The sequence below is a fragment of the Dreissena polymorpha genome, chromosome 10 (genome assembly GCF_020536995.1).
Source record: "Dreissena polymorpha isolate Duluth1 chromosome 10, UMN_Dpol_1.0, whole genome shotgun sequence".
In the NCBI taxonomy this organism is placed as follows: domain Eukaryota; kingdom Metazoa; phylum Mollusca; class Bivalvia; order Myida; family Dreissenidae; genus Dreissena; species Dreissena polymorpha.
In genome coordinates, this window is record NC_068364.1 from 42,783,114 (window position 1) to 42,798,919 (window position 15,806).

Consider the following 15,806-nt stretch of genomic DNA (forward strand, 5'->3'; position numbering starts at 1 on the left):
ATGTTGGAATTCATGTACAACTGTGCCGAGTAAGGTTCGTTTCCTATTGTCTTACTTGTATTTTGAAAATACCTGATTCCCATATTACCTTCGTCTCGGTGTCAATATAGTCGTACATGCTACTTCCGGTCTGCGCGTTGTCCTCTGACGCAGACGAGTACACGGATGACTGACGCTGTCGACCGAGGTCACGTGGCTGCTTTGGCTGGTAGATGTACATCTACGTATGGAGAATTTCATACGATTAAAGCCACACACCTTATATGGCATAGTAAATTTAAGAATAAATAAGAAACTTATTTTATCTATGCTAATTAGAATATATCTGGTTGTAACAAGGTAGTAATCCGTCTTTTTGCGATTAACAACTTTAAAATAATCGTGTTTGTCGAAACGGACGTATACGTCTAGAAATCCTACTTTCGGTTTTAAAAGCGGTACCCTTTGAAAAATAATAAATTATTTGCTAACTAGGCTATAGATTTAATTTTATCTAAGCCTAGTATAATATATCTGATGGTTACAAGGTAGAAATTCGTCTTTTTTGAGCTTTAAAACTTAAAAATAATCAAGTTTTTCGAAACTGACGTACTCATGTATAGGTATAGAAATCCTACTTTCGGTTTAAAAAGCCGTTTGAAAAATAATAAATTACTTTCTGACTAGGGTATAGGTTTAATGGCAATTTTGCACACTTTCAAATTGCTTCTATATGCATTGATAAACGTGTATTTCATTTCAAGGTGTGTGGCTTTAAACAAGGAAAATTATATCGGCGAAAATACAATAGACCGCTGCTATAAAATCATCGTGGGAAACATGTGCAATTTGTTTATATTATCAAATCATTTACTTAATCCATTGTTTTATGAGTGTTGTCAGCACAGTCTATTCATTACTCATTGAATGTTCAAGATATTATTGTGGGACAGCCGGACGATTTTGGGCAAATAGTCGGGTTTCAATAATGTTTTCGTTGGTTTCGAAAGCAAACACATTTAGTGTCAAATTCTTCTCTAAATTTTTTGTGAACATTAACAAATTATCTATTGCCGATAAATGTACATGAATGCAATGTCACGTGGTTTCGAAAACGCTTTTTGTCAAAACCAGATTGGTCCAATTAACTGTATGCATAAAAAACTGTTATTTTAGATACCGGTATAAAAACAGACTTAAACATCATCTTGTGACATCAATAATTCCTTGACAGGAAACCGAAACAATCACTCTATGCATAAAATTGTTATCGAACATACCGGTTCATATAGTGACTTAAACATCCTGTTTACCCCGTGTGGCATCAAGAACTACTCGACAGAAAACCTAAACAATACGTTATCAAATGTTAAACTACCTGCTCGTCAGATTCATGATGTGCGCAAGAAATTTATATGAATTCATCTGTTGTACATTAAGAAAAGCAACATCAACCTTGTGATTCTTTCACGCTCGCCCGAAAAACCGTAGCTCAGATGTTTGATAATTGAGACGACTGGTTTGGAGTTACGTGTTACTTCAGGGGAATACATTGAACAAACTTCAATATAAAAGGTCCAATATAAGATGCGCTATTCCAATAACTACTCATCTGACCTTTTATGCTACATAAAAGTCTATATTTATGATGTGACCTGTGAGGGCGTGGCCAGTTTTGACCACCCTGTCGTGATTTGAACAACCTTTGTCCAGGACCACTATGTCATATAGCAAATATCAATGCACAAGAGAATTATTCGAAGACATTTTATGGACGACCGTCAGATAATGTTACATACACAAATATCAAACATCTGGGCTCTGCGGGTTTGAAGAAGTTTTTCAGTATTTAGACCCATTTTAGGACCGCGTGATCTACATATTCCACTGAATGGAACGATTGAGAGAAAAAACATACTAGGCAAGAAATAAACACCGTTTAAGAACATAATGTGCGCATTTATTAATGCTTAAAGAACATATAATCGAGTTAAGATGATTTTTATTTTTTGCATGAGTAGCAGAACAACTCATTGCGCAACAAGTGATGCTCATTAATGCATCGATTAACTAAGTCTGATGTTTTACTTGCAGTTCATCTGAAGAATACACTTATTTCTGTTCAAAACCTAAAAGAATGAGAATAATAAATAAGGAGACATCACCTCATTGCCTTTGTCGTCCCTTGTCACTTTGTGATCAATGCCGTCCAGTACCCTCGTTTCCTCTGACCTTTTGAGGTCACCAATGGAGCCGTTTGAAGTCGCCTCTTTTGATATGTGCCGCCCTCTGAACTTCTCGTAACTGTTCTCGGATTGTGTCCGACTTGATCTTTTTAGGTTATCTAGCGCAATGTCTTCTCCGCTATAGAAAAATCACGTATATGTGTATTGTAAAAAATATTTAAATAAACCAAATGAACGAATGCCATTATATATTTTTTCAATCGAACCAATCCGCTCATGTTTCTAGCCCAACGTGATTCTTTACTTAGCTTTAATATGAACAAAATTTCCCCTTTTTATTTCCAGATTTCGATGACTCTGTTAACATGTAGAGATAATGGATTTTTACTGTACAAACTGTACATATTACTGGTTAATGCCAATTAAATAGTCAATGAGAGATTGCAAATAAAAGTAAATACTAAAATTTTAATGTCAAGCTTTAAGTAAAACTAAATTATAAGACAAAAAAAGAGCTTTTTAAAATAGCAAATTTACCCTCAGCTTTGATTATGAACAACCATTAAGCCTGGACAAGTGTTGTTTTTGCCGCTTATTCGATTGACCCTTCCTTTCATTTGTGTGAGTGATGGACATAATCTTTGTTTTAGGTATTCAGGTTGATTATTGGATAACATTTTGCTACTTTCCATCAAGTTTTTTTATATAATGAAAACTATATAACAAAAAAGAAGATTGTTGTCATTACATATGTTTTTTAAGTAGGTAATAACTTATGTGTGAAGAAAAAAAGGGAAGATAAACCGACCTACTCTCCTAATATTTGAAGCGACTTAAGTGGACACTACCGTTGTTTTGCCTGAGGGAAATAGCAAATTCATCGTTTTCTGACAAACCATTGCACTATATAATAAATCATGGACATGGAAAAAACCTTTCGTCTGCATCCATTACTGCCTTTCTTCTCAGCCTGTATACAAGACACACGATGACCACCGTCGCAGCGATCACTACAACACCGCCCGCGCTGGCTGCTATGGAAATGATATACTTGGACTCCAGTTGTAGTCTCTCCACCCTCACCTCGCAATGTTTACCACTAAAGACATGTGTGTCGCTTTCGTCGCATCTAGGGGTACGAAAGACTGGTTATGATTTTTCAAAATTTATCAATGAAACACGCGAGTGTCGAAATATTTTTTTATCATTTAGAGTAAAGCGCTAGCAATTGAAATAAAGGCTGATAAATGCACGGCTATTGGTTCCCTACTTTTGTCACAGTGTGAAAGCCGTTATTAGTTGGGATCGTAATACCTTAATGTAGTGGCAGCCATTAAAAAATTGCTCAATCAGGTTGGGGAATATATAGAAAATGTTTTGTGAACCAATACAGGAATAGTCCATGTTACGGTAAAACATTCTTAAATTTAGCACTTGTAATCGAAATTTTATATGTTTACATTCACAAACTATAATGGAATGTGAATTTGGTTACATCAAAATTGTGTATTATAAATGTATTATACAAATTAAGATGGCAGACATTTTGAAACAATGCCAAATTTTGCAACAGACGACATAGCATGGTTTTACCTGCACGCGGTTGACTGCGTTCTCTGGTCGTAAAAGCAAGAACCATATTCGCCACAACTGATGGCCCCGGGCTGACCACATGGTTGAACACATAATATGATGCCTGAATCACATTGTGTCGCGTCATTCTTACCACATGGGTTCTGAAGAAACTGGCATCCCGAGTTATTTGCGGCTGGGAAAACGTAAATAGCACGGTTATTATATCAATGTAAAGATTAAGTAACATGAATGTTATTGGCGTCGCTCTGGAGAGCGGCGACTAATATGTAATGCATTTTTTTCGCTTATGGGAGGAGAAGTTATTTTACGGATCAATGTATATATTTTATGTTCTAAGAATATCTTGCATAGTGGTGATTGTTAGTGTAAATTAGTGTAAATAAGTACTGCATGTGTGCCTATTACATTCATTACAACCTTTATTGCCAATAATGCAAAGCAAATTGTTTTAATTAATAACTGATCCACAACTGATCACAGGGGGAAGATCAAGGGGACTGTGCAAATACGCGAAACTTTCTGGTTTTGTATAAAAACAAAACATAGCCAAAATATATTTATTTTGTGGTTTTTCTAATTTGCTTATTTAGTCGAGAATCAATGTAATACGATATTTGACGACCTATCGCGCAAGCAAGTTTATTGGAAGGCGTAGTGGTACGAAAATGTACAATGTATTAGTTTATTAATAGACATATTATAAAGATCGCTATACACAACTTCACCAAATAGCAGTACATAATTGATGTCAACCGGAATAGCTCAGTTGGGAAAGCGTTAGACTGAAGTTGTTTACGCAACAACCATCTAAAGGTCCCCGGTTCAATCCCGGGTTCCGGTACGAACGGAACAGTTCGGCGGCTGACAATTTTTTTCAGTCAGGTTAATAAATATAATAAAGCTTTATTTAATGTCGAAATTTTAAAATCCATTTTACTACGATTGGACATTTTTATTAAAATTAATGGATGCCGCGTGGTTACAACGTTAATTAAAATTTCTTACATCACTTAAATATCTTATAAAAAATACACGTGTTTTTATATTAACAGATAAATGCAAACAACACATCTATTTTCCATGTTGTTTCATGGTTGTCTATCATAGGCCCTAAGTACTATCCCTACCTTATATAGAGCGCGAAGCGCGACACGTATTATTGATGGTAACAATGAGTTGCGATAAAGGAAGCAGCCGCTTATCAAGAAGGAGCTGTGTCCCAGCAACCCGTTTCCCTAGAGTCAAGCACTCCTCGGAGTTTTTTTTAAGAACCACATATAGAGCGCAAAGCGCGACACGTATTTCTATCCAGGTGGTATGGGCCCTTTAGCATTATCCGACCATTACGTCCATAGTTATCTTCCTTAGAATTTGAGAAATTTTGAAATCGTTGTCCAAAATTTTCATCCGATTGTTCCCAAACTTGCACAGGATTTATTTCAGGATTTTTTATCAATGAGGACCCAACCCAAACTCTATTTGAGCAATATCGGACCATAAGTCCAGAATTATGTCTCTTTGAATTTAAAAATAAAAGTGAAACACTGCTTGGTTAGGTGATTATGTCAACATTTTTCATAAGATTCTTTCCAAACTTACAGTGCCTTCATATCAATGAGGATTTTTACCTCATTTTAAATGAGAAACATCGGGACAATAAGTCCATAATTTTTTCTATTAATTTGACAAAATAAACAATTTCCACTTGTTTAAAAGATTTCACAACTTTCGTCTGAATCTTTCCAAACTTGTTAGGTGTTTTTATATCAGTATTACTCGAACCCTTTTTATGTCCCCCACTATAGTAGTGGGGGACATATTGTTTTTGCCCTGTCTGTTGGTCTGTTGGTCTGTTGGTCTGTCTGTTGGTCTGTCTGTTTGCGCCAACTTTAACATTTTGCAATAACTTTTGCTTTATTGAAGATAGCAACGTCATATTTGGCATGCATGTGTATCTCATGAAGCTGCACATTTTGAGTGATGAAAGGTCAAGGTAAAGGTCATCCTTCAAGGTCAGAGGTCAAATATATGTGGCCAAAATCGCTCATTTCATGAATACTTTTGCAATATTGAAGATAGCAACTTGATATTTGGCATGCATGTGTATCTCATGGAGCTGCACATTTTGAGTGGTGAAAGGTCAAGGTCAAGGTCATCCTTCAAGGTCAGAGGTCAAATATATGTGGCCCAAATCGCTTATTTTATAAATACTTTTGCAATATTGAAGATAGCAACTTGATATTTGGCATGCATGTGCATCTCATGGAGCTGCACATTTTAATTGGTGAAAGGTCAAGGTCAAGGTCATCCTTCAAGGTCAGAGGTCAAATATATGTGGCCCAAATCGCTTATTTTATTAATACTTTTGAAATATTGAAGATAGCAACTTGATATTTGGCATGCATGTATATCTCATGGAGCTGCAGTGGTGAAAGGTCACGGTCAAGGTCATCCTTCACAATGTCAAGGTCATCCTACAAGGTCGAACATCATAAAGGGGGACATTGTGTTTCACAAACACATCTTGTTAAAATGATGAATATCGGAGCAATAAATCTATTATGAACTTTTACTGAATTTCAAAGAATTGTGAAATGCAGCTTCTTTATGCAATTTACAGTTTTCATTTAATATTTTTTTCAAACTTTTACAGTGTTTTCATATCAATGAACACTCAACCTCTATCGTAAATGAGCAACGTAAGAATTAGTTCAGAATCATCTCCCCTTGAAGTTGAGAAAAATATGAAATTACGCTTACAAGATGAAGCAGATCATTTAAAACCTACACAGTTCTGTTCCATTATGTTAACTGCACACGGATGCCAGTAAAAAAAGGAAACCAATTTAAATAAAATGAACTATGAAATATTTGGGGGTTACAACACAAAATCATAGATAATGGTTATTTGGGGGTTATAACACAACATCATAAATAATGGTTATTTTGAGGTTATAACACAAAATTATAGATAATGGTTATACCAGTTTTTTTGTATTTTATTTTTAAATAATCGGCCAATATATTAATAATTACAGTAGAAAAAAATCGTTCCATGTACTTCATTCAGTGCATTTTACACAGAAATTCCCGACGCCCTTTGATGCTTTGCATCAATACTTATCTTGTATGTTATAATAGTAACAAATACTTGTTTAACCATCACACTTTTGTAAGTAACGGCATGTGTCGATAATATCGATTGTACTAACTATTTTAAGTTTGGCGTATTATGCGCCATGCTTCTTTGTTTGTCTGATTTAGTAGGCTTCATAAACAAAGCGAATTTTTGATGAGATAACGTGTTCATGTTCAATTACACTAAGTCATTTTGGAGTTTCATTCAAATATTAATAAATATCATATCATAAAAGTCACTGAAACACAAATAACGTTAGTTACGATCACCACTATTGAGTACATATCATGAGTAGGTACCTTGTTGGAAAATGGCTTTGATAGCATCGTCATTAATTTCCACTTGTAAGCTTTTGTTACCGACAGTGACGTGTAAACTTTTATTAAAACCTCTATGATTGTTCTCCGCTTCTTCAGCAAGATCAGTTCCTTGAAACACAACCTCGTAGTTGCAAACGACACTACCATTTCTATACAAAACAAAATTCATTTCAAATGATGTATTGTTATACCTAATAGCATAAGGGTTTTAAAATTCATGCCAAATTTGTTATGATGCCCAAACACCAAAGAAAAGATACTACAAAACTAGTTGTTTAAAATAAAACAGCGTTTAAACTTGATATATATGCATCAAACAAAGTTGCACACAGTTGTTAAATAATGTATAATAATCAACATATATACAGTTGAACACACTAGGCAATTAACAAATAAATGCACCATGATTGTATTTACAAATGTGTGATTACATAATTTATAATTGCAAACACTGTTTGCAATATAAACCACATAGGCTGGTGTGTTGCCATTTGTACGTTTTATCTGTGCAGCATTTATAACCCATACCTGTTTAACAATAGGACTTTATATTTGGTATGCCTCATGTTCCAATTTTGTTCTTTTTAAGTATATGTTTTTATATTATAAAAATAGTACCGTTACTCACGTGAAATTTTGGACAAGAACGTATTGGAATCCTTTGATATCTTTGAACTTGTCTGTCAGCTAAAAAGACACGCATACTTGCATACAATTTATATTATTTTTAATCTAAATAATATTTTCGTATCACTGGATGTGCTGTTCACGTATATAGCATTTGTTAATTAAAAAGTAATTGAGATGCAATAATTTAATTTAGATAAGTGGAGCAGTGTAACATGATGTATTGTTATTAGTATTATTATTAATATTAGAACACTTGTCTGATAAGTCATAAGATAAAAGCGATGTATACATTACCGCTGTTCGGAATTGTGTTTGATATTCCATAAATTTTGCCGATGTTTTGTTTTCTAATTCTTCCGAGAAGTTGACTGCGATCTTAGCCTGCAGAGGCACTGCAATTTTTACATCAGCTGAAAATATTCAACGTGCGTGAACGTAGGAAAGGTTAAAAGATAAACAAAACAGTTTGTATATAGTAGAACTAAACGCATTCATTACGTACATAACGCACACTTGTATATACTTACTAAATGACATTTACTGTGACGATTTTAGTACCCATATGGCTGGCTTTTTCGTGCATAAGTATGTTAAGATTATTAAATAAAAGTTAACAATTAAACAATGCTTAAGAGTTATGCTTTCACCGTTTCATAAACATAATTTCATACAGAATATTTGAGTTGAAATTTTATTTATATGCAACAGAATTAATCATTTTATTTCTGAGCTCTGTGTATACCGGCACATATGTTGAGCATAATACGTGCACCTTGTTTCTACGTTAAATGTCGCACCGACGCTAAGTGTCGCAAAGCTGATGCTTAATGTTTGAATCAACGTTAAATGTGCCCGCACACCACCTTATTTTTGCATCTGTTAAGCTAAGTGACTCATCGAGTTGTACTGCAGCTTATTGCTTACCCATAGAATTCCTTCGTTTTTATTGGAATACCATGATGTCCGTCGTCCGATTGTAAACCATTTAAAACGAAAACTCCTTCAAAACCGGTTAGCCCATTTTCTTGAAATTTCACACGATTAACCTTGGGTGACCCTCTTTCAAATGTATTAATATTTCTCCGGTTCGCTGAATCTTTCGATCACCACGGCTAAACGTCTGAGCTTCCAATTATGTCAAAAAAAGCCGCTTAATGTTTACATATACCTGTTGACTCGAAAGTGTGACCTTGACCTTTTTAGCAGGATACGGTTTTTACATGTGACACGTCGTCTTTTGATGATAAGCATGTGTATCAAGTTATAAAAAAAAACTATCAATGAATGGCAAAGGAATAGCAAACATTAACGTCAAGATTACTTTTGACGTCTTAGTGTTACCTTGACTTATGAGGTAAGGAAACATGCGACATGTCATCTTCCGATGGCTGACAAGTGGAACAAAAAAAGAAAAACATCCGAAAGCAATCATTTTAGACAACATTGTTGAGTCTAAGGCCCATTACTTCGTAAAATATAAATGGGCCGGAACGAAACTCGAACTAGATCTGTAAGTAATGTAGGTAGACTCACACAGCAAATTTAAGGTCAGTATCTCAAAGAGATTCGAAAACAGCCCGGATTTTTTATTAAGTTCAAGACCATTTACCTCGTCAAAAACCAATGGATCGGAACAAGCCTAAAACTTGACCTGTTGGTCGTGTAGGTAGACTCGCACACCAACAATCAGGTAAGCGTTAAGGAAATAAGTCCTGTTAAAATCGTTAGAATCACACACCAAAATTCAGGTTAATATCTAACAACATTTTGGAAAAAAAATCCTGAAACGGACGGACGGACATATAAAATGACTGCTATATGACCCCGTTCCAAGGGCATACACATTGATACTAAAACATCTTCTCTGAAACGTCAAGGCTCAGAGATATAATAGTTGGCATATAACATCGTATGACGTAACCTCATCGTTATGGAAGCGAATATCCGCCAGTCCATGCATGGTGTTAAATGACAGTCTCATTTTAACTACCATCACATGCTCTCTGATACATGGTAGTTGCATTTTGCCTAGTTACATTTGCAATGCAAACACTTCAATCATTGTCACATATTGATAAGTTTAAAATTACTTCATATATATCTTTACTTCGTGTGTGTTATTGACAACTGCAGTTAAACTTTTGGAATTTGTATTAATGTTTATTCTAACGGCGTTCTTTGTTTAACTGTGTGCATTTGGCTATGTTGCTACTGAATTTAACAAGCTGTTAATATCGTTGTGAATCTATATTACTTCTTAAGTCGATTGCTAGTGCGTCTCTGATTCAGAATTAGTCTTCGGTTTTGAATACACTGCCATTATATTAGTTCACAATGCGAAAATGGGAACCAGTACGAAAAAACCTAATTCCAGCGCAAATTGCAGCGTAAATTACTATTGCCGGGAGATCACTCTAAACATCAAAATCAAAATCTCCGGTATCAACCGTGATACATCGACTATCTCCTGGAATCCTCCGTAAAAAAGCGGTGATAGGGTAAAAAACTTACCCGTCTACATAATGCCTATTGTTTTGCTCGGAGGTAATAATATACTAAATAGTTTCCCTTTATAATTCAATGTAAAAGTGACAACTTTAAGGGAAAATAAATGCAACATTTTGCACATTGAGACCCCCATAACCATATCTTTTCTTAAGGGCCATTCCAAGCGGAATCGATTTACGCAATAAAAAAGATATGTCATGTTCAAACGAAGACATTCTCTTCTTCATTTCTACACCGATTCACTTCCAAATTATACTGAATATCTCTTATGACAATACGGTCAATCTCAACTATGCATGGCCACATTACCAACCCTGGGGTGCCCCTGGGTCAAACATGCGGCGTGGGGATACGCGTCGGCCTCTGCTGTTGTTGTTGAATACACTATGAATTGCTATGAATGGAATAGTGAGAACTGTCTGTGCTTCTTTATTATAGTATTGTTTATCATGAATACCAGTTTAATTTATCATCTAGTGTGAATAGCTTTTACATGAAATGCCAATTGTGTTGTTTTTGGAAAGATAATTGCATCTTGTTGTAAATAATAAATAAATCTTGTTTTATTTGAACAATTATGAGATTTTCAATGAATAGCAAACCACTATTTTATCATTGGATAAATTTCTTAATTTAACGGGCATTGCTTTAACATTTGAGTCTGGCTCTGGGAAAATTGGACCCAATGCATGTGCTCAAAATTTTGTCTCAGATTAGCCTGTACCGTCAGCGCAGGCTTATTAGGGACAACACTTTTTGGCAGAGACTTTTTTTATCGAAAAATTCCATTTAGTGAAAATTTCATCACTGATTTGCCCTGATTAACACTTGACACACATGCATTAAGACCCATTTTCCCAAACCGAGGCTCAATTATGTTGTTGTTGTGTGTCTTGTAAAGACTGTGGATGAAGCCATCCATCATGAAATAGCGTGTCAAAATAATCTAAATACTGAATAACCTTTTTTACAATTTTATTACAAAATATATGTATTACATGGCATACTGGTTAAATAAATATGAGGATGAAACACACATTACATAAACATCATCTGAAAACAAAATGATCCCTCTGGTCCTGTTGCTAGTGTATCCCACACATACTGCTTATGGCTTGACATATGCAACTTTACCATGATCATGCAATTGTTTTCAAAACAATCTATAAACTGGTGCAATATAAGTTAAATACCTACATATGCATGTGAATTGCGCTACTGTCTGGTTATATGTAAATGCCTGGATGCACAATAAATAAACTGATTGTTACCTGTCATTTTGTTTTGCAAACTTTTTTTTACACGTGTTAACTTCTTTCATGTAAAAGAAGTAATATATGAAAAACATTTTGGTCGCAAATTATATTGTTGCTTGTGTTCACCTTTTACTTATAAAAGACATATAATAAGTGTGGAAAAGCACATAACCTCATTAAATGCTAGGATTCAGGGTCCTGTCTTAACAAAGATATTACGATACTTTTTGGTTATGACTGAATATTTAGTTTACAATAAATAAGCATTTAGAATCTGTATGATCCTCAAATAAAAGGCATGTGAATATTGAAAGGAAATAAATACAATTGACCTTTGCTCTGGGAAAATGGGGTTTAATGCATGTTCCTTAATTGTTGTCGCAGATTAACTTGTACAGTCCGCACAGGCTAATCAGGGAAGACACTTTCTGGTTTTATGAGATTTTTCGTTTAAAGAAAGTATTTTGAAAAAGAACATCCAGTCAAGGCCGAAAGTGTTGTCCCAGATAAGCATGTGTGGACCACATAAGCTAATCTGGGACGACACTTCACACACACGCATTAAGCCAATTTCCACAGAACGCGGCTCAATTTGACTGAATACTAGGTCTACTAAACCTAGGCTGTTCACTGCAAACAAAATATCACTAATGTCTAAATGTCAGCACAACAAAATAGAATGGCAAGTCATTTTTACTAAAAAACTACACCATTGAAATCTAGCAAGAACAAAGCTGCTTACCAATCTACAAGATGTGTGAATAAGATGCTTGTAAAGTAATGTGAAATAAATAAATTTCTCTAATATTATGTTGAGCTTAAGCATGCCAAATGCACAAATGGCAAACGACAAATTGCTGCATGATTGAATAAACAGTTCAATTGTTCCAACTAGCAGAATGTTTCTTATAACGATTGGCCTTATTTGTTCTTAATCTTAATAAAACACCACTTCGGATATTGGATACAGAGTCGCCAAAATTCTTAGCATTAAAACACACAGCACACTCTATTATCATTATCAGAACATTTAGACTGCTCCCTGGAGGGTTTTCTTAAGCTGCTTGTAGCTCCAGTTAATCTGATTCACCTCTGTGCTGGTGTCTCTCTCGGGTCTCATCTAGCTCCTTCAACAGGTGGTCATAAGTTGTAACCATGGACCTGCATTTACAACACGTTTGTCATGTTAAGGTTGAAATCTTTTAATATTTAGCTTGACTTATGCAAGAGCTTAGGCCTTATTAAGAAACGTTAAGTATATGTTATTGTATAACTGAAACTAATTATAGTTATTATCTTTGGATTTAAAGACAAAAAAACATTTTCATTCTAAAACTGATACCAGCAGAATTACCGGTATAGCCTTCGCAGTTTGAACCTGACTCAACTCAATACACATGTTTATTTGGATACAGTACTTAAAAGTGCTGTGTTGTGGAATCGGACTTTCTGTATTGCAGCAATGTCTTTACCCAATTAGAAAAAGGACGGGTACACTTGGGAATTTTTTGATAATTCAAAAGTGTTTGAAATATCCTAAACTATGGAACTCAAACCATAAACCTTTTTTGAGTTAGCTGCTAAAAACATTTTTCCTCATCATTAATTATGCAGTGGTTTTCCAGAACAAATTGAAAGTACAGGAAGGTCTTGTAAACAATAATAAGGAAATATTCAATAACAAATGACTTCTTTAAGTTTGCACAGTAAAAAAAGATGTATATGCATAAATATTATGAATCAATAGAAATCTTTACATTACCAAGTGATGTGTTTGTCAGAAACGCAATGCCCCCTATTGCGCCGCTTTGAAGCAATATATTTGACCTTTGACTTTGAATGATGACATTAACCTTTCACCACTCAAAATGTGCAACTCCATGAGATACACATGCATGCCAAATATCAAGTTGCTATCTTCAATATTGCAAAAATTATTGCAAAAGTTTAACAAAGGTTTAAGTTTGTGACAGACACATACAATGACAGACAGACACATACAATGACAGACAGACAGGCCTAAAACAATATACCCCCAATCATTCGATCTGGGGGCGTAGAAAAGAATTCGTGTGGTATAGACTGTAGTTCCCAAATATCTAACACAGGCCCTTTTAGTGATGCCTACCTGATTACACCTGGGTGTAATAGTCCAGTGCTGACACTGCCACAGTTCCTGTATTTGCATGTCCATGCCTCCTTCTGTTACTGTCGGGTGCACAATTGCCTTTGCAGCACTAGTTCTACTGACAGAGGTTACTGGTGCAGGTGCTGGTATTGTGTACTCCTGTCACTTGTGTTGACATTCAACAAATCTGCTGCCTGCCTTAAAAGAGCAGCTGCTCTTTGCTGTTGGCTCATATCTGAAAATGTATTTATGTACATATTTTTTTTATTTATAAAAACAAGTCACCGTTATGTAGTATAATGATAGATTAGAGAGATAATAACTGTTACGTAGTCAGATATGACACTTGCTGATCTAAGTTTTTTATACTTTTTTCACAGAAATATGATCTGCTTTGATCATCTAAGTACCATCTTTATGGGAAGTCTTCACCCCCCTCCCCATTATCCTACATGTACTTACATCTTGATGTGTTTGTTCGTATGGTTTATATGCCCGTGTATTAAACTTACATTGAGGCAAAGATTGACTTAATTATGCTTCCTGGGTTTCACCAGTACTAGGCTAGGGCTCTGCAGTCTCGCGAGAGGAAACTCCCATGAAAAAAATCAGCACCGCATGTGAGGATCATACCCAGGACCCCTGAGTTTCAAACCGTAAACATTAACTGGGTCACTGAGCTACACATTATAGATGCAAAGAAAAACAAGATCGATCTACCATTTAAGTCTATAAAAGAAAAATCTTCATTAAATGTGTCTGTTTGAAGACACCTATTAAGTAACTGTTCAACCCGTACTGTGGTCAACTCAAACCCATTTTGGTCAACTTATACCTGTTTTTTGGTCAACTTGTACCTATCCAAAGTCATCTCGTACCCAATATACAGAAATAGGTGTAAGATGGTCAACATATATTGATTATAGTATAAAACAGTATCAGAAATATAAACATTTGAAATGAAAAAGAGAAACCATTAAATTCCAGAAAACATAATTATTTTTGTTCGTTAATGAGGTAAATGTGCACACTTATTTTATCACATTGCTTTCCATTTCAGTTAGCTCTGTAAATGGATTTCCATGCCGTATTGGGGATAAACTAGTAAAAAACAATTAAAATTAAACATTTGAATAAGATACAATTTTACCAACCTAGGTACGATTTTATTAGATAAAGACAGTGTTACGAAGATATGCGATGAAAACAGTATGAAATTAATAGTTAAATTCAAACAAGCCAATAGTTAGACGTTTTGATCATCGTAACCCACCTTCGTTACAATGATACTAAGGCCGTATGAGGTGTAAATGAAAACAAGATTACGTCCATTAACTTCAAATAGACCTTAATCACAAACAAAATGACAACTCAACGTTCGAAATGGGGATTACAATCGTATGCAATTTACCTAATAAACAAGTAAAATAAAAAAGTAACCTTTACCTGAATAAGAATAGTGGAAAATACGTTCGAAACGACGCAGTACAGTAATTCATCTGGTAGATGTATAATACAACACCGTTCTAAATATTAACCTTTTACGAAAACTACCGAAAACTACAGAAAACTCTGGTTATCCATCGTGTATGAATTCCGTATTACTAATGCATTCGTCGTAATGCATTCGGCATTCGGCTTACTTCATGTGAGCTGCTGCCTTGTGCTTATTCATTTCGCTTAGTAGAACTTACAAAAAATGCCCGTTTCTAGCAATAGTAAGTGTTGAAATGATAATAGTTCAGCAACAAGAAGATAGCCACATGAACAATTTAACAGAAATAATTCATTTGTCATTAATTCGAAAGAATACATGATTAACATACATCGAGTAAACATTAAAAAGAAATATGCACGCAACATGTCACTGACTGATAGAAAACAAGCATAAAGACGCAAGGAAGACGCAGTTATTTTGTAACAAATAAAATAAAGCAAAATGCAATTGTCATTTAGCAGTATGCAATTGTCATTTAGCGATATGTAATTGTCATTTGGCAACATGAATGGACTGGCGGATATTCCCTTCCATACATCTTATCATTTGACAACTGAAATCATGCA

The 15,806-nt window shown here is 34.9% G+C and overlaps 2 protein-coding genes across 11 annotated transcripts in view; both read right to left on the reverse strand.

Moving 5' to 3' along the window:
* Window positions 1-15,806, reverse strand: part of LOC127847546 (mucin-5AC-like) — a 127,317-nt gene that overhangs the window by 103,111 nt on the left and 8,400 nt on the right. For 5 of the 10 annotated variants that reach the window (XR_008034024.1, XR_008034021.1, XR_008034023.1 and 2 more), the window contains exons 5-9: window positions 8,145-8,260; window positions 7,849-7,907; window positions 7,200-7,369; window positions 3,759-3,933; window positions 3,100-3,294 (exon numbers count right to left, since the gene is read on the reverse strand). Coding sequence is in view for 2 of the 10 variants with exons in the window: in XM_052379551.1 (XP_052235511.1) it covers window positions 89-220; window positions 2,145-2,343; window positions 3,100-3,294; window positions 3,759-3,933; window positions 7,200-7,369; window positions 7,849-7,907; window positions 8,145-8,260 (1,046 nt within the window). In the remaining 8 variants the exon portion in view is untranslated. Of the gene's footprint in view, window positions 1-88; window positions 221-2,144; window positions 2,344-3,099; window positions 3,295-3,758; window positions 3,934-7,199; window positions 7,370-7,848; window positions 7,908-8,144; window positions 8,261-15,806 lie in introns of all 10 variants that reach the window. The other 5 variants (XR_008034019.1, XM_052379551.1, XM_052379550.1 and 2 more) reach the window with 3 other exon arrangements.
* Window positions 1-15,806, reverse strand: part of LOC127847549 (uncharacterized) — a 72,326-nt gene that overhangs the window by 17,189 nt on the left and 39,331 nt on the right. The gene's annotated exons all lie outside the window — the stretch shown is intronic.